A 20222-nucleotide genomic window follows, 5' to 3' on the forward strand; every position below is an offset into this window, starting at 1 on the left:
TGTTGCTTAGTCAGCTGTTATTAAAAAGCATCATGTCATGAATTGTACAAGTAATTTTAGGCTGCAGATCTGCACATCTGACAATTGATTTCAATAGTATTATGTTAGCATGTCGCTAAGCTAGCAGTGTAATACTGCCATAAGCAAAAAAGAACATAGATCACTCAAATGTTGGGAGAAAGAATTCATTTTTAGCATAACTGTTTTTATAATATTGAATATTTTTAATATTGAATTTACTTAGATTTTTTAAGCAATCCGTAGGCAGCTCACTACTTTGAAACAGAGTACATGCTGTTGTATTTAAAACTATCAATCATTATTTTTCAATTGAACTGTTCTCTAGATCGTGATTGGCGAATGCTACAGGATCCATTACCTGAACCAGGGCTCCAAGTCATTTGTGGGAAACCCATATGTCTCCACCCTCTATAGACAAGTGGGCGTGTTCATCTTCGGATGTGCCGTCAGCCAATCGTTTACTGACATCGCAAAGGTCTCGGTTGGGCGCATGAGGCCACACTTCATAGATGTGTGCAATCCTGACTTCTCCACCATCCATTGCCCTCTGGGATATATTACCAACTACACATGCCGTGGAGATGACAGCAAAGTTCAGGAGGCCAGGTGAGAGGATCTTAAAAGCACATTTAATGCTTGCCTTTCGTTAAGTGTTTTGGATTAAAATGTCTGGAAAACGAAACAAATGTGCATGAATAAAATGTATAGTATAGTTGTGTTTAGCAATAGTCTGATTCGTGCAGCATCCGTAACTTTTTTTGTTCAATATAAACGGAAATCAGTTATGCGCAACTACAGCACGAGCACACAATACACCAACGCATTATCCTTGCATAACCGTCAATTCACTATAAGCTCTTGTTGTTTAAATATGTCACTTTCACGCCGATTGCCAACAAAACACAAACATGGGACTTAGTTTGACGGTTCATGTCCGGCATCTTTTTGAGCTTGGACCGTGGCATTAAAACGATTTCCAACTCCAGCGCTATATCCACCGTTTATATGACATTCGTCATCAAAATGCCGTGAGCAAACAAACACAGGTAAACTTCCGTCAGCAGATGGGCATGTTTTTCCCACGCTGGCTGGTTGACGCATGGGCGTGCTTTTTTTTCTCACACTCGCGCGTTTGCTGGATTGACGAGTGGGCTTTTTTCCGGGAGAATTTTCCAATAAGGGACTAAGAAGTCAATCCTTGTTATGATACTGGAATCTATTTTTGAAGATAACTTTCCTAAACCTGTACAAAACGTGGCGGAGTGAATCGAGCACAGAAATAGTACGTCATACATTCAACTCGTTTTTTGACAAGTTGACCATGTTAAGCTTGAGAGGCCAGCACATTAAACAGTGTAAAGAATTCAGAACACATGAAATAGCATGTTACCGCTGCTTTAAGTTAAACATCTTCATAACATTTTAAAGTTGAACCAAATTAGCTTTATGAGTCAATTAAACTTAAATTATATTGTGCTGACATATAAAATCTTGAAGCATTTACAACTAAATTTCAGTTCAATATAATTAAGCTCAATTGACTCATAAATCTAATTTGGTTTAACATATAAAAATATTGAAGAAGCTGAAATTTTTTAGAGTGTAATAATGCTTTATAATTTAAGATATCAGGTAAGATTTTGCGATAAATGTCAGTTATTAATTTAGTTATTTGATCTTATCCTGTATAAAGATAAGTATGTTAAGTAGCCTGCAATTTTATGTTATAAACTGAGGTGGCGATGGAGAGGGAAAAGTTACGGAATTCCGCTCTAAATCCAATAAACTAATTTAATTGACATAAAATGTTGCCTTGAGGTAGAAATTATCATCTGATGTCATGTGTAGGGAATCAGTTGTCTAGATCAACAGTCAGTTATACTGTTTAACATCATAGTCCACATACTTGACTGCAGAATGCCATAATTGACCAATCAGAATCAAGAATTCCAAAGAGCCGTGTGATAAATCTAATAAGAATCAAGTTGTCATGCCAAGCAAACAGAAGTGGCATACATGGCATTTCGTGCTGACTGAACATTTTGAGTGAATAGACTTTTAGTTAGAAAACAGAATCATCTTAAATCTCACACCGATTCAGATTATAAAAATCTGTTTCTTTCTGCAGAAAATCCTTCTTTTCTGGACATGCTTCGTTCTCAATGTACACCATGCTGTACCTGGCGGTAAGTACTTTGTCAACTACACTCCTACACTGGGGCTCTCAGGCTGTTGAAGTTTTATTAATGTTCGGTTTTTGACTTTTTGACTGTTGTGTTTGGTCATTTGGAGACAGGGACATTATCACCCCTCACCCATCTCTGTGAAAATATGTCACTGTTATTCTCCCTGTCCATCTCCCGGATGGACACACTCAACCTGTTCTTATTTGTGCAGCTGTATAGACTTCCTTTCTTTCTGAATTTCACCCCCCTTCATTTCTCGCTCATGCTTTATTTTTCTTCTCTGTTTGAAAGGGTCTCACTCTTCTTGCACTAATTATGCAGAATCTCCATTATAGCCACACACACAAAGACAGATTTTCCATAGCGTCCTGTAGCTTCACTGTATGTAAAGCCTCTTTGAAAGGCTTCAAACTTTCTCCTTTTCATGCCCAAGGCCCATGACTCCTCCCTCCCGTCTCCTTTCTTTCTAATCCCTTCTTCCCGAATCTCAATCATCAACATCTCCAGGGGCCCCTCCACCTCAGACTTTCTCAGGGGGGCGGTGGTATGGCCGCTTTACTAATGGAGGGGGCCAGATGTTCTCGCTCAGTGTTTTGAGAGATTTTTTGGAGAGAGGACAAAGATAGAAGGATGATTCAACTCGCACCAAGTAAAAAGATGCTGTGTGCATGTGTGAACATTCTGTCCGTTACTGACAGACAGGTTAGCCTCTTAAAGAAAGAGTGTTGAAATTTGTTTATTACATAGATTTTCAACCATTTTTTGTTTAGTTTAGTTCTTTTAAAAAAAATAATAATAATTGGATTTGGTTTAAGGTTTAGTATGCTATAACAACACCAGTTTGTGCGTGACCAGAGAAACCCAATCTGTTAAAAATCATGCTAGTTTTTTTCTAAATTCTCAAAACGGCAATAAAATTAATGTGTGACTTTGACGGCTGGGTCTAAAGCCCAAAAAACTGACCTAACACTTCCTTCACCAGAGGAAACAGTATGTTAAGAACCAGACCCCCGGCCAGTCTTGCTGAGTGTTTTGTGACCAAAGCGATTAGTTTTTACACTTAGACCCGCTGTATTTTAACCACTGTGATTAGCCACAAGGCAAAATAGATGTCAGCCAGCGTTACTCATGCTGAAAATACTGTCCAGAAAAACATGTCCCTAAAAGATAAATTCCCCAAGTTGTTCCAAAGGTCGCTTATTCAATTTAAAAACAGACGTTTATATATGTCTTGTAGTCACTTGGTGTTTGGGGGTTTTTAGGTTTGAATAACCATCTTAATTTAAGAGCCTGGCGTTCTCTCTGGCTGTCTCTCTCAAATGCTGACGGGCAAATTGTTCATCATCTCCCTCAGATGTTATCAGAAACACTGGCCAGACTGCTCTCAGACTTTGCTGCCTGCAATTGCCAACGCCTTTCAAACCACATTATAAAATTATGTCACGTATTTAGACTGGTTTCTTCTGAAAAAATGGGCGAAAAGACTATTATGTTAAGAGACAGGGTGTTTGTCTGTGTGATTATTTCTGTGCGCTTTGACCTTCAGAAAAAAACAAGAGAATAAGACAACACACAGAGATATTGAAGCACAGAGAACATACAGAATTAACAAGCTGAATGAATCTTTGCCAGAAAAAAAGAGAAATGATTAAGAAAGTTACACTTGTCACACCAGCGTTGGTTTTTAGGTTTCATTTTATACACATTCTTATCATAGTTCATTTTAGGGTTGCCAGGTCTGTTTTGTTTTTCTCCAGGATTATTTCAATCCCTAAATTTGAAGGATTTTGTTCATTGTAAAAGTAAGACGAAGTTCTTTATGAATATATTCGGTGTTTATGATTACTACTATACAGATATTTACTAGAAGAAATTATATGTAATGCATAACAGTGACTGCAATTGTGTATTTTAGGTGGTTATTGGGCTAGTTTGAATTGGCCGGTGATTTTGTTTACACAGACCTGGCAACCCTGGTCCATGCGGGGCAGTTTGTTCAAGATTTTCTGTTGCTAATTTAATAATGCATCAGACATGATCTGTGCAAAGGCCAATTCACTTTTATAAGTTAACTTTAGGTCCAGTTTTTTTTGACAATTTATGACAGATAAACAACCATCTGAACGCATTCAACTCATTCAATTGGGTTTAGAGATAACTTAGAAGTTATATTTAAACGTGATTTTTTTGGAGGGGTCCATATGGCCTGCTTCCTGTCTATTTACAATTGGTAATTTGCTCTGTGGCTGTATATGAGCACAATATTACATCTCAGGCATTGGGGTCATATACACAAGTCTGTGCAATGCGCTGCGGCCCATCTTTGATCAAAGGTCAAAGATGGGCCGCAGCGCATTGCACAGACTTTTCTTTCTCGTAGAATTATTTCTGCCAGCTGCATCCTGCAGAGAAGCCAGCAAATGAGACTGTCAAGATGACGCAAGCACAGTTTACCTATTGCCCAGTGAACTTTTGCTAGTACCACACTTTATGTTACTGTAGTCAGATTGACCGGTACATTGAAGTACAATAAGCCATACATTCTGAACTGTGGCACAAGACACAAAAAAACACCTAGATGTGGTGTAAGAGTTCATCCATATACCAGCAGTAAGAGAACACGGTCCATGAAAGAATTTGTCTCGTTTATGAGGCCTCTTAGTGAGTCATTGTCCATGCAGCTCAACAATATATATATATATATATATTTCTCAATGAGTTGTGTTTGTTTTGGAGGTCAAGTGAATGTGAGTTTTTGTGGGTAGCAATTTGGGTATTTCCTAGCCTCTTTCTGAACTCCACACTCATAACCCTTGATTTCGGATTTGGCCTTGAGACATTACCGCGCCTCTCAGACCGCACGCTAACAGAAGAGGCTGCTCCTCCAAGTTCTCCATAGTGACCAGAGAACAGGCGCAGAAATTATACAAGGCCACAGACGTAGTGAAAGCCAGCGGAACTATTTAAAGAGCGCAAAAATTATTACGATGAGAGAGGTTTAGTGATGGTGGTTGATTTTTGACGGGATCATCTTTTTCTTTTTTACTTATTTCACAGCATGTTGTGGCCATAAACATGTGGTGGCACTGCCAGGACTTGGGTGTTTTTTTGGATCTGATGTCAGGGAATGAAAGGCTTTTGTGGTAAATCTGTTTGCTGCCACATTTGGCAAGATTGTAGCGAAAATACACTTTAGAAATAGGCACAAAATCACGAAGAGTGATATGAAAGAGAGATAGCTCTCTCATAAAAACGTTGGAAGATGAAGCTTTATGCATTTCAGTCAGGGTTGCATTTAAACTGTGTGGGGTTTGTGGAAATCATTCTTACAGGAATAGTTCACCCAAAAACAAACATTCAGCGATGATTTATTATTCCCTCAAGTCATACACAATCTGCATGTTACTCTTTTCTCTGTGGAACACAAAAGGAGATATTTTGAGGAACGTCTCAGTGGTTTTATGTCCATACAGCGGAAGTCAATGGGGGCCAGTGTTTTATGTTTCCCAACATTCTTTTAAGCATCTTCTTTTGTGTTCTGCAGAAGAAAGTCTTACATGTTGCGTGTGACAAGGGTAAGTAAATCATGAGTTTCAGTTTTTTTAGATGAACTTTCCCTGTTTCATATGTTTTGTTTCCCCTGATTTTTGTAGATTTTGAAATTTGGTTTTTAGGATCAACAAAAAGTTCACATCCTGTTTGTCAAAACAGATAATTCAAATGTGTTCCAGGTCATTATGTGGCCGACCATATGCCATTATGATCCCAATGGCATAATACTCTGCCAAGACCTTTGCCATTGTCCAATCTGATACCTCTCTATCACAGTAGCTGGGAAAACCTAGGTCGCCTGCAGAGAGGGAACGGATGGAGACACTCAGCAGGACAGAGCATGTTATCTGCACAGGGGTGTGTTGCTTCTCATGTGGGTATATAGAGGGTGTGTATGTGTTTTGAGTTCGGAAGACACTGGAATATCTTAGAACACAGCGTCTGCCACTCACACACCACCTCACAGAGCACAGAGATGAGAGAGACACATACACACCTCTGTGATGGTAACGTCTGCGTCATGTTTGGCTTATCTGACCCCTGATAGCGGGACGCTGAGAGGCATCTATCTGAGCTCTGAGTGCCCTCGGGCTCTGCTGTTTTTATCTGCTCTTGGATGTCTACGTGTGGAGAGCCCATGAGGAATAAAGGCTCTTTAAGAGTCTGGAGAATCTCCACATCTCCAGCCACAGACTTGCTGGCTTGCAATTTAAGAGCTCTCAGCATCAGAAAGGCTTCTTATGTGTCAGACGTCACCCTTCAGTGACCCCTCGCAGTCAAACATAGACCAGAACTCCCTTTGTCTCCTTTTAGTCTTAAGCCCCTCTAGTCCAGTCATAAGTCACTGCATTTTTAGGTTTGAGGATTCCAGAGATTTCATTGTTATGTGTATAAAATAGAAACTTTAATTTTGACATTTTATTAGCAATTTCAGCATATTTTGGCAATATATTTAATGTTGTTGCCTATTTTATTAAATTACAGTTATTTTACCTCAATAAGCAGTTCAAACCCCCAAGTTATTATTAGTATTTATTGAATTGTTGTATAATGAGAAAAATGTTAACATCATGCTTTCGGAGCTGTTTAAAGAAGATGAGGATTAAATGTAACAGTTTAGTTCACAAAACACTTCATTGCAGGTTGAGAGGGCGGTGCATCAATTGTATTGTTTTGTTTTCCTTGCAAGTGTAAATGTCACCCAGAGGCCCTGGTCGTGCCGGCTCTGTTGTGGTCCCTTGTTCAAAGTACAACAACAATAGAATTCCTTGCATTGTGTGGCATCGGGTAGTGGTCATTGTTGAAAAAAGAGTGGGAATATCACTCAAGTTGATACACTTAGGTAAAATTGGAGTTACATTAAAGAAACAGTTCACCAAAAAACTGTTCTTCGTTTAGTCACCCTCAAGTTGTTCCAAATCTTTATACAATTTTATGTTCTGATGAACACAGATAAAGACATTTGGAAGAATGCTTGTAACCAAACAGTTCTTGGCCACCGTTGATTACCATAGTAGTAAATTTGTTTTATATTTAGTTCTGGTGTACTTTTGACTACCATTGGAATTTTACCACTATGGTAGTAAATGGTGGTTTGGTTACAAACATTCCTCTAAATATCTTTCTCTGTGTTCATCAATGCAATTCAGTTTTATTCATTTACCACTTTTACAATGTTGGATTGTTTCAATACAGCTTTACAGGAAGAAAACAAAAAAAACTCTAATAAAGTAATTTTAATGGAATTTACAGAACCCTGAGCTAATCTTATATCAGCAGTCTCCCGCTGAGCATGCAAACACGGCCCAGTGGCGAGGAACCAAAACAAATTATGAATAAATGGAGAGAAAAATGTCGGGAGACACCAGTCTCAGCCGGGAGGGCCAGGTCTCCTCTGATATGTTACAGCTTCACTCAGTAAATTTGGTTAAATGTTACTGAGTAAATGTTTTAGATTAGTGAGGAGAACTTATAGTTGTGATTTATTACATGTATATTTGTTTGAAGCTGTTTCAACTCTCTGTAAACAGATTTGGAACATCTCAAGGGTGAGTAAATGATGACAGAATTTAAAATTTTGGATGAACTGTTCCTTTAAGTCAGTATCAAGAAACCTGCTGCATTAATAATTCTGACAGAAACCTGCTGTGGGAAGATATATCGGATATATTCGAAAACGATATATGAAAAACAAAATATGGTTCATCACCATTTGTCATATGTGACAAGTATGAGAAATAGTGTGAATCAGAAGGCAATAAAAATGAGCAAGCACATTTAGAACAAGACTGAATGGGTAAAAAATCCCTTAGAGTAAACTCATGAAAATCTGATTTTGTTTACCGAGAATCCTTTAAATTACTGGTCTTCTGTATATACTATATATATTATGTATAAATATATATATGTATACTGTATATACTATGTAATTTCAATGTAATCATAATTGAGATGCGCTGTTGTAGTTCTGTTTACTGTCAAGCGAGTGAGATTCAGACAGATATACTCAGCCAGACCTCTGACTCCATAAGCTCATGTTGTGGTTAAAGAACATCTCATTCCATTTACTTGGCGTAATCAAAGACATTATTGACATGTTTGTAAGTTGTCCACCGGAATGCCAAATTGATAGAATTCTGTGGTTGAAATTGCCACAGTTTCTTCAGGTTAGCAATTTTCTTAATGCTGTCTTGTTGCCAAAACTGAGGCCAAACTGAAGCATATAGAACATTGATTTGATATTTTTCACCTCAAATGACCTTAAGCAAAAGTCTTGATTTCTGCAGCTCATATGCAATAGCCTCATAGTGAGAAATCAAATTTTTGTTTCGGCAAGCTTTCACAGGTTTCCTGCTAGAAATAATGAGACGGCAGGTCGTGTATGTTATTCTGATCGGATTGAGGCAAAAACACATGCAATGATGCTTATCAGCTTTCCGTTCTGGTGGGGGTGTTGGCAGATAAAATCAGCTGAAATTCTGAAGAGGGCAGACAGACATACTGTAAATGAGGGAGTGTGAACATATCTAGAGATTGTTTTAAGGACGGTAGGCATAAATGTCATATAGAAATCGGAGAGGACTTCAAAATATAGAGTAATAAAATATTGCTTATTGTATTTTATCCACATGGAATATGAAGCAACATTTATATAAGTAATAAGAAATGTATGTAAGAAATTACCTAATGAATATTTTGCTTGCACACAAATGTAATGTGTTTAATTCCAGTTATTCATCAAAAATGACTGTATGTACTTCCTTGTTGAGACTTGAGGGCTGTCAATCCCCTTAACTAAGGCACGCCTCTTAAACTTTGTCCAGTGAGGAAACTCCAACTCCCAAACATCCTCAGGGAGGGATTCCTTCCTCTGTATGCACACAATGCCCTCTAAATGCTGAGAGAGCTGTTCAGGAAAGCAGTCAATGACCTTGTACGCACCTTCACTGGGAAGCTCAAGATGGCTATTGCTTGTCGTTTCGGGGCTCGTCTGAGTGTGTGGACGTGTGTTTATCAAAATAAGCGCGTAAGGGTGTGTTTAGAGTTCACTGTTGTCTGCTGCGGTTTTGAACAGGAAGTTTTCTTCCTCGTCTGGTGATGGATGATTAAGGGTGGGTGATGAACGGCAGGTCCTTGACTGAGCCGCTTTGAGAGATTTCAGGACTTGATGTGTTGTCGGACCGTCGTCGACAGTCTGTCCTCGTGACCCCCATCCTCCGCTCATCTCTCTAACCGTCACTTCGGTTGTTTTCTTACCCTAATGAGTCTTCCTGTTCCCAGAAAGCAACTATGCAAGAGCCTCTGGGTTGTAAGAGGAGATGTTTATTGTTTATTTGTTTATTATTAGTGTGAATCTCAATTAAAGAAAATGTCCCTGTTATATATTTCAAGCAAAAATCAAGAGAAGAAATGAATTTAATTATTTTGCGTTAAAGTAATGAATCAAGTTCGAGGACGATTTTACCGTTTTAAACGATTTTTCTTTTTTTCCTATAGTTCTACCTGCAGTCTCGGTTCACGTGGCGAGGAGCTCGTCTTCTGAGGCCTCTCCTCCAGTTCACCTTGCTGATGATGGCCTTCTACACTGGCCTATCACGCGTCTCCGATCACAAGCACCACCCCACTGACGTTTTGGCTGGTTTCCTCCAGGGAGCATTGGTGGCATACTGCATAGTAAGTACTCGGCCCTCTTAATTCATTCATCTGATCTATTCCAGGATGTTTTAAAATAGATGTATCTATCATTCAAAGCATAGACATAAACAGAACCTGCACAACATATAACAGTATACTTCGGGAGCTATTATTTAAAGGAATAGAACATCTTTAGAATGAAAATTCTGTCATTATTTGCATGCCTGATATTTCAAAACTGTATGACTTTCTTTCTTTCAGAACACAAAAGAAGATATTTAAAAAAATGTTGGTCACAGAAAACCTTCGGTCCCCATTAACTTGCATTGTTTTTTGTGTCAAGTCAATGGAGACCAATGTTTTTTTGTTACAAACATTTTTTGTACTCATCTCAAAATCACACAGGTTTAAAATGACAAGATTATCATTTTTAAGATGAACTATACCTTTAAGTCTTTTAAATAAAGAACATTCTGATGCTATACTATAAATGATCTTGACCTTGTTGTCATTACAACGTTGTATTTTTCTAATATTGGTGAACAAACTTTTAACACATTGTTAAGACACCAGCAGAACTGAACGTTCCTCTCGTAAATGTGTTGGTAATTCAGTTTTTGTTTTTCTCTAATGTTTACTTTATAACATGAGGTGTTCTTTTACTGTTTTCAGTATGGTTTAGCGGTAGTCCTGTTTAATTGGGATTGTTTTTGAGACAGCTCGTTTTTTCATTACTTTTCCATTGGAACCAGTAGAAACAGAGTCAATCTGAGGTCTTTGGAATGAAGTAAAGATACTGGTATTCTCAGAACCCCACCCTCTCTCTCATTTTCACACTAATCCACAAAATTATCCACAATTGTTTCTTGCTAATGAGGAGCATGTTGCCTGAATTGCACTATTATCCACCCTCTAATGAAAATCGAAGGGGGATGGTTGCGGAAAATGGAATTTTACTCCAATATCTCACTCCAGTTGGTGCCTGGGAAAACTTAGTCTTAGTGACCTAAAAGTAGAGAGAAAGAGAGAGAGAGATAGACGGAGAGAAAACTAATTTGTATGGAAGAAATAACAAATTGTAATTATTTATTTGAGGTGTATCTGTTTTATCTGCATAAGCAGGGTTGGTTTTACGGACCATGAAATTAGAGAAAAGAGATGTTCCTCCATTCTTCCAGTAGGGGGAACATGTTTTGTCTACTTGGGGATTATGATGTGTCCTATTTGTCATACACTACAATTCCCAGAATGCCCTAGAAATGAGATCTGCTGATGTCTTTCTTCAGTCTAATTGGTTGTGACAGGGCCATACTTTTGATGGTACGCAGATGTTGGCCAAACATCTTTCTCCACTCATATCATAATCCTCTTCAACATTTAATTTCAGTTCTAAACATGTAGACCCAACAGTATTACTAAAAAATCTGACACGGATCAGTTTTCAGTGCTCTCTTTCTGTAAGTTATTGGCTTTTTGTATCTTTCAAGAGTCATTTAGCCATGCGCCAATCTTTTTATGACCTCATTAAGATCAACATCTTCAGTCATTTTATCTCAGTTTTGTTTATTATAAATCCATTCATCCTCTTGAACATCTTTGACCCCTTTGTAAAGGTTGCTGTCTCTAAAACACAGTTTCTCTACTATATAAAATACTAGTCTATCGCAGATAAGTACAATAAGTGAGAACAGAAACGAGAGCGAATCAAAGCGCACATGTACTTGTCTTTAACAAGCCCACATTTGGACTCTGTCCCCCCTGTGCTGTAACACGCACATCTGTGAACGCTTTAGAGGCCCAATTAGAGTATCTCTAATAACCACAGCTCACATGAAGCCCACAGAGGTAATGTAAGGTACATACACTCATGTTGAGTTGCCAAAGTTATGTCCCCATACATCACACATTGGCTGGCACCAAAGGCTTCAGTACTCACTTCACTCCTCTCAGCAAGCCGTCTCCGGAAATTCGCGATGTAGAGAAGTAGCGTTTCTTCTAAGCTTGGCTTAAGGTGCTGATTACTGCCTGAAGGGGTTGTGTTTAAAGAGGTTTTAAGATTGTAAGCGCTCTGGGGTGGTGTCCAACTGGCTGGGTTTAAAGAGATGTGGAAAGTTACAGGTCTCGTGAGTTTTGGCCGTCTTTCAAAAACTGATTACTGACTTAATGCATGTTCCATATTAAAGAACATCAACTTGTATGCTGCTCTTGAACTGTGATGTCTAGAAAGCGCCGATCTCTGCAATTCATGTCAGCAAGCCAATGAGAATCTAAAAATATGGAGCGCGAGCTTAACTAGGCCATCCGTTTCTTGGAACGTTTCTCGAAGATGACTGTGACGCTGTACGCGGTTTCTTACACACGGGTCTGGTTAATATCCAAACTTTTGGAGAGATTCACTATCACTGCTACGATCGCTGAAGGCAAGGAGCCTGGCATGTGTTGACATACCAGATACAGAACCAGAATAACCCCTGAGATTCAAGTTTCAACAAAACTCTCCTTCGGCTGCTGCCATAGCGTTTCCTCCAGTAGTTCCTGCTGGAGAGTGGCATGGGATGTTTGTTCATGCAATCAAACACGGCCCACTTTCTAAGCCGCTGACATGGATGGAGAGCGTGTGAGACTTCGGTTCCTGGTTGCCGCTTGGTTGCGGAGGTGTTCCGTCAGAAAGCAGGGCTGTGGTGGAAACAGCTGGAAGCTGCTTAAACAGCTTTTCTAAAACAGTTACTGGCTGGCAGTATCCGACCATTCCTTGGGAGCACCCGGGGTCATGTTCAGTGTTACGGTCTCCGGTTCTTTCTGAGATAATGGCCCAAAGTGCTTCTGGTCTGGATTGGGTGGCAAGATGGTGTCCTGATAGTCTATCACGTCTTCCCATGTATCAGGCCCGGGTTAGGTTATTTTTCTCCATTGGCTGCCGTGGTCCCTAACCAGAAACAGTGTGGTTACGCTTTAGAAGAAAGAACATTTTAAAAGTGTTATTATACATTACTTATGTAATGCAGGAGAGACACCAGCCAAAACATGACCGGGTCTCCACGATTATTATGAAGATGTGGCAGAATGCCTGGGCTGCAGTTTAAGACACACGTATAATGTAAACAAAACACTCTGGCACATAATCATGTGCCGTGTTTGGAACTTTGAGGATTGGGCACACCCAGGCTGGTGGAAGACCACACAGATGTGAATACACGCAGATGGATTTTGTATGAACCTTGTCAAAGTTGAGCTGTATCTCATCCTGCCGTCAGTGAGAGAACTGAGGTTCAGTGAAGTTCATTTTATAAAGGTTTGGATAGAATTTGTGTACTATGATGTTATCAGCGATTGTCACACAGGCACAATGAATGGATGGTGACAAATTATTGATGTCATTTCCTGTCTGATAAAATGTGTGGGAGGAGGGTTGCTGGGGTGAAGTTAGCTTGCCATGTATATGATGCCAACCCATTATAATAAATCAATGTTGACATGGAGACTGCGAAAGCACAATTTCCAGTCCACACAGATCATTTATTGAAACCAAATTACAATAAAGAAAAAATAAAATATCACATAGATGTCTTAGTAAAATGAGAAAGTCTTGTTACGATTTTTAGGGGGCAAGAGTTGGGAAATGGTCACTTAAAATTAAATTAACATTACCACATTGTAAAAGAGAGGAAGGTTAATCAAATATTTACATTATAAAAATATAGTTTAAAACATTATTCTTTATTAATATTCGTTTCCACATTTTTAAATAAAAGTTCACTCCTAACAACTTAATACAAAACAACTAAAGAAAAGCATCCAAAAGAAACCCCAAAACAAAAATAAGAATTTGCAAAAAAATCCAAATCATCACATAAAAAATATAAATATATTTGAATTCAATTAGTTTGCTAGCAAAATAAACATATGTTGGCACACTTATATTATTGTCTACAAAGTAATTTCAACCATTCAAACATACACCTTCCCATTAAAAGATCATGAGAAACAATTGAGTCAAGTGTTTCAAATCTTGAATGGTAATGCATGCCTTTAAGTCTCTGAATAAATCCATACGACATTGTGGCAGCCACAGACCCTTAAGACGCAACTTAGCTGTTCCTTAATACACTGTTAACAGAACGGCAATAAGGTCAAAACGCACACATGCTAAGACAAACACGTAAAACAGCTTCCTGGTGCTGACTGAGAATTTTAACACAATGGACCAGGTTTGTTGTAGAAGAGCACTTTCAGACATAGGGCGACGACACAGGAAGTGCTCACCCCATGACAGAGGACCATTAGCAGCCTGTGATTATAGGTCAAAGGTTATAGTGAATCAAGTAGCCTATTGTGAGAAAAGTTGAAATTCATCGGACTGAGTGACGTTGTACAATATAGCCGAATGCCGTCCTGATGTCACATTGCGATAGCAGACGTTAGCAGGCTCATGATCACATTCCCAAAATTCCCATTGACACAGATTCCCGCAAGCATAATTTTGGCAGTTCCTAATCCTATATTCTCTGACACACTTGAAATTACCGCAAATGTCTTTAAGATTATCAACAAGCATGAGTTAGGGGGTTCTTGGTCCTTGATGTCATTGCCATGTAATGTAAAGGTCAGTCTGGAAATGTCATGATCTTCTCTGGCGCACTTCCACTCGAGGTCAGAAGATACTCACTAGGGGCCCTATTGAATGAACTCATCTGCTGTAACCTTCGGATAAAGCGCTCTTTGTATTGAAGCGTAACTTCTTTCACTAAGTAGATGTAGCTGCAGGACAGATATTTCCAGAAAGTTATGTATTACCCAAGGGCAGATCACTTTTCACTCTTTACACACACGCACATAGCACTTATAAACATGATAATAGCAGTGTTAAATAGTACTGTTCAAATATGTACTATAATGTAGTAAATATTAGTATTGTATAAGTAATATTAACATTTTTGGAATCAAAATACTATCATAAGACTAATTTTGTGATCTGTTAGGACAGTAATGGTTTAATAGTTATCCGACTCAAATAATTATTATCCGACTCAATTTATTAATACAATTATTCCTGTTGCATTTTTATATATTATAATGTTTTTATCAAATGTATGCAAGTAAATATAAACCATTTACTATTATAACTATTAGTATAACTATAATTACTTTTATATAATTTATAATTTACTTTATAATTATTTATTTAATTGTCATTATTTGGTTTTAATGAACCGAGTGTGGAAAACATGCTATTATCTATTGTTCTTTCTTACATTTTGAATCTTTCCTAAAACTCTACGTTCGAAATAACAGTTCCTGTGAATGAAAATATTTGTTATATCATTTTGAGCAATTTTAAAGATTTTTTCCCCATCGTTTTAAGTCCCGTTAGACTCATCTACAGGTTGCTCACGTCACACTTGTCACTCACAGAACCAAATAGGAAAGACACATATACAGTATGTTTTTTTGCTCTGTAGGTAAATCTGTGTGCGCCAACATACAGGGCTATTTTCCCCTTGGCATCGCGCAAGGGCAGCACCTCAGCTCCAGGGTGCCACAGCTGACAGCAACGTCGGAAACGTGTCAGGACAATTTAGCCGTTAGCTACCCCGAACACTGACCTCTTTTCCTGTCACACACTGGCCTCAAACCCATCACACATGCATAAATAGAGAGTGTGTGAGTATGTGTTTACCATTGGCAGGCTTTCTGGAATCTGTCAAACCACACTGCAGTAATACAGCTGAGCTGTTCTGCATGCCTCAGATATATTCATAGTATGTAGACGGCTCACCTTTGCCTGTATTACCGGAAAACCATCCAGACCTTGTTTCTGTGACTCAGACTTATTTTGGCTATTTGAAAATCATTGGATAGAAGCCTAGCCTGATGCCATGGGCGCACTTCCTGTCTTCCCCTCCCTGGTTTCCTGTTTTGCCGGTGACGTCATCAGGACGTAGAAAGAGGGTTGCCAGGCGTCTTTGCCTCCTACAGAGTTCTTCCCACGCCTTGTGAGACCACTCAAACTGACCTCACGCCCTAAAGAACGACAAAAGCTGACACATTATTGGGCTTTCTTATCTTTTCTTCTGACTCACTGTTTTTAAAGGCGTGTGTTGGACGTTGACTTTTCTTATCAATATATGACACATTACACAAGTGTTAAGCCATATTATAAAGGCTGGTGAATGGTACCCTTTCAAATTATTTAAAAAAAGTCTGTTTTGGTTTATCGTAATCATATGATTCTCAAATGACTCATCTAACGTTCACGTTCTTTTTCCTCTCCTAGGTCTTCTATATATCGGACCTCTTCAAACCCAAAGCCAAGACTGCCACTCCACCACCCTCGCCAATCAAGAAAGAGCTCCTCCCCTCTTCTGACATCATAGAGAGGAACAACCACCACAACATTGTGTAGGTGAGGGAACCGGGTAGATCCGTTTGAAATCTCACCCTCCCTCACCTCCCCATCCCCTGAAGAACCAGAACAGCCACCTGTGACAGAGAAGCTCCAGTTTAGCTGATGCCTTCTCTCTCTCATCTGACAGTAGAATGTAGGAACAGAGACAATCCCGATGACTCTTTATTATGACCTCACAACCCTTGAGCCCAATGCAACGCAACAGCCAAACGGACACACAAAACTAAGCGAACATACCAACAAAAAGTATTCGATTTTTTCTTTCTTTGTTAAAACAACGAGGATCAGGTTTGTGAATTTCGGGGGGATTTTCCAGCTCGGGTTAACCACCCCAACTGATAGAACTTGGGGGACGGAAATTTATGAATTTATATACAACAGCGTAGATGAATGACAACGAATGGAAGGAGAGGGCGAATGTGAGGCTGGTCACGTGACCAGGACTGCTCTCTTTCTGGTCCTGTTATCCTCTGGTCCTTTGTCTCTGTGGCCTTTCAACAATATAGGACAACAAATTCCTTATAAATAGGAATGATTCTTTTTTTCCTGCGATGTAATTAGCACAGATATATTAACAATATAAAGAATAACTTATAGCACTATATCCAAGTTCATTGTTTAATGTCACCACTATATGAGAAGTTGAGCTAGGAGTAGCTTGATGAAGGGTTACAGACGTGATGGGCATTTGCGTGCCACTAAGCTCCTACAATATGGTGTTGTGCATCCCCTTTAAGAATGGGAAGGAAAATGACACACCTAAGTATGTACCCCTGAAGTTAGTTTGATACACATGACCCGTCAAAGCTGATCCTGGCTCTATGGGAAGAAGCATAGTAACAGGGTTTAGGGGGTGGTTGGGTGGTTGGATTAGCTGATTTGAAAAAAAAATATTTTGATTTTGAAGGACGATTTCACGATGGCCACCACCAGACTCCACCCAAATTCTGGAGGCATGGCTGAGCCATGCATCCACGTTGTCTTCTGATTGGTCAGCGCTAAAGCGGGCGGAGTTAGAGGTTGGGGAGCATGGCGCAAGGTCACTAGGGTCGTTAGAGTTGACTCCCGCTGGCACATTTTTTTCTTAATTTTTGAAATAGGGAATGAGCATCTTCCGCTGGCTGGTAAGATCTCTTTCTCTTGTTACTGCATGATTTACCCATAATGCCACCTGTGCCCTCTGCCTATCATGGCGTGAGTCAAGCTGCCCAAACCCCAGCGTTGATGGGGGACGGAATGTGGGGTCCCTCCACAGGTGTATTGTATCCCATGTGTTTGCACGTGTGTTTGTCCGTGCGAGCCTGTGAGCGTGTTTGTGTCGCTGTTTCCGCACCTGGTCCGGGTGCCGTGGACAGTTTCCATGTGAAGAAATATTGAACTTAAGAAAACTGTGGACTTTTTCTAAATGCCTATTCTTAGCCTTTATGTTCTTGTCTAGATAATGTCTACTGTTCCCACTAACAGCTGTACAGTACTGCCTGATTATTCCAGGAAACACATCCATACAACACAACTAAAGCTCCAAATGTATTGCACATCCCTCCCAATGTATAGTCCGTCCTATCATTTCAACAGACAGTTTTATTTCTCTCTCAGAAATATATAAATAATGTATAAATCACTAAAATTAACTATGTAAAATATTATTTCTCAACATTTTTAGATATATCCACTATGAATCTAAAAAGCAATGTGTCATGACCTGTGTTATTTACAAAGTGCTGCTTTTACGAGCATTGATTGACAGATTTTTTGTATTTAGGTAACTAAAATATTGTAGATTTGTGATAGTAAGTTTTTAATAACTGTTGAATAAACACATACAATTGTATCTAAATTCACTTAGTATTTTTGTATTGTCTCATTTTTGTACAAAGAAATAATAGCAAATGTTTTCCTGCTAAATGTACTTAGCTCTAATACATGTGCTTTTAAATAAAAGCTCATTATAAACAAAAATTCTTTGGTTTCTTATTGCAAGTTTGTTGTGGTTCTGTATTGCTGTCTATGTGTCACTCTCCAAATGTTCTGTGACGATAGCACATAAAAGTTTCAAAAGGAACGTTTATATGAGGCATTTTATATGTAACTTTAGAACGGAACATAAATGGGAGAGAAGATGAGGGGAATGTCTCGGAATGGAATAATTCATTTTTAGTACTGTCAGAATGTTTCAATCATGGGTGGGTGTCTATGTTGTTTCCCTAGGAGCAAAACTATGACTTCATATTCTGGCCGTGTGCAGTCGCCATGATCATTGTTTTTAGTTTTGGCCTATAACGGTGGTCACATTCTCCACTGTAAATGTCTTTTCAGCCTTAAAGGGATATTTCACACAAAAGTTAACTTTATCAATGTTTACTCGCCCTCAATGTCATTCCAAAGTTGAATGCTAGAATTTCCATAGAAAACTAAAGAATATTTGAAGAATCTTTTTAATGCCTTTTTGATGACCATGACTGTTAAAGCTCCTTCTCTTACCCCGATTAAGCTTATTAAGATGATTTACAAATTGTACTGTTGGGTCATGAAGTTGAGTAAGTATTATTTTAAATTTCTTAGCCATCTCTACAAATTGTTCTTAAAGTGATAGTTCACCCAAAAATGAAAATTCATTTCATGCCTGTTTGAATTACTTGAACACAGAGAAACATATTTGGAGGAATGTTAGCAATTTTTAATTCTGTGACATCATTGACTGCCCTAGTAGGAAACATGAAATGGTAGTCAAAGGTGCCCTTAACTGTTTGTGTTCCTAAATTCTTCAAAATATCTTACTTTGTGTTCAACAGAACAACAAAATATACAATTATTTACAATATTGTACAATATTTTTTCCTACTATGGTAGTGGATGATGTCACAGGACTGAAAAGTCTGACATTCATACAAATATCTATCTTTGTGTTTAACAGAACAAAGAAATTTATACAGGTTTGAAACAACCTAAGGGTTATTAAATGATGACAGATTTTTGGGGGGTGAACTATCCCTTTTAATGCAATAAACAAACCACTGTTTTAGAGGAAAAAAGGTAAAATGACTGCACAGTCCGGTGTGTTGAATGGTGGCTATAGGTCCAGGCCAGGGTTGATGAGCTATTTGTTAAAGGATTGCAGTGGTGCCACCGAGAGAAATTCTAGAAGAAGCTGATGTTTCTGTGGTCATGTTTGGCTCTGGGATGACAGTTGGGCAACCTCTAGCATGTCTTACAAAACAACTTGAGAAAGGTTGGGTTTCTCTTGCCACAGGCACAGGGAGTTGTCTTACAACCCCATGTCTGACTTATACAGCATGTTGGCATCCACACTATATTACACCGCCATCCAAGCCACCAAAATAAGTTCTTATTCTTAAATGGACCATCACTTTAGAATATCTCAGACAGATTTGTTGCCAACGTAACTTCTACATCTGTAAGTAGATTATATTGTAGTCAGCTGCTACAAACAAATTTTTGATCATAAATGGATATACAATATTTACACTAGTATGCAAAACTACAGCCGCAGAAAAAATGAAGAGACCACTCCAACATTACTTTGTCTTTCTAAATTAACTATTTATAGGAAGGTAAGTAAAACATTATTTATTATTGATCTTAAGTCAACATACTGTCCAAAGTGATACTTTGGAAAATCCTAAAACTGACGTCTGACGACAAAAAACCTCAGCAAAGCATTCTAAGTTAAAACCCAGTAGGGCTACAAAAGAGATTATCAACAAATACCAATAACTGTACAATTGCAGTAAATATATGTTTTGTTTCCTGTGAGCTTTTTGTTTTTAATCTTTTTATGTTTGAATAAAACCCATATTCCCTTTATACAAAATAATTGTGTCTGTTAGACATCTTAAAAGTTCAGTGTTTTGTCTATTCTGAAACACACATTTTATTTTAGGCTTGTCTCAAACCTGAGGGAC

General features: G+C 38.6%; 1 protein-coding gene across 2 annotated transcripts in view; it reads left to right on the plus strand.

Annotated features, from left to right (window-relative positions):
- Nucleotides 1-18258, plus strand: part of plpp3 (phospholipid phosphatase 3) — a 37798-nt gene extending 19540 nt beyond the window's left edge. For both annotated transcript variants that reach the window (XM_056764145.1, XM_056764144.1), the window contains exons 3-6: nt 347-627; nt 2150-2207; nt 9756-9932; nt 16168-18258. In XM_056764145.1, coding sequence (XP_056620123.1) covers nt 347-627; nt 2150-2207; nt 9756-9932; nt 16168-16296 — 645 coding nt within the window. In that variant the 3' untranslated portion in view covers nt 16297-18258. The remainder of the gene's footprint in view (nt 1-346; nt 628-2149; nt 2208-9755; nt 9933-16167) is intronic.
- Nucleotides 18259-20222: the final 1964 nt, after the last annotated feature.

This window comes from Triplophysa dalaica, chromosome 13, assembly GCF_015846415.1.
Source record: "Triplophysa dalaica isolate WHDGS20190420 chromosome 13, ASM1584641v1, whole genome shotgun sequence".
Taxonomy (NCBI): Eukaryota; Metazoa; Chordata; class Actinopteri; order Cypriniformes; family Nemacheilidae; genus Triplophysa; species Triplophysa dalaica.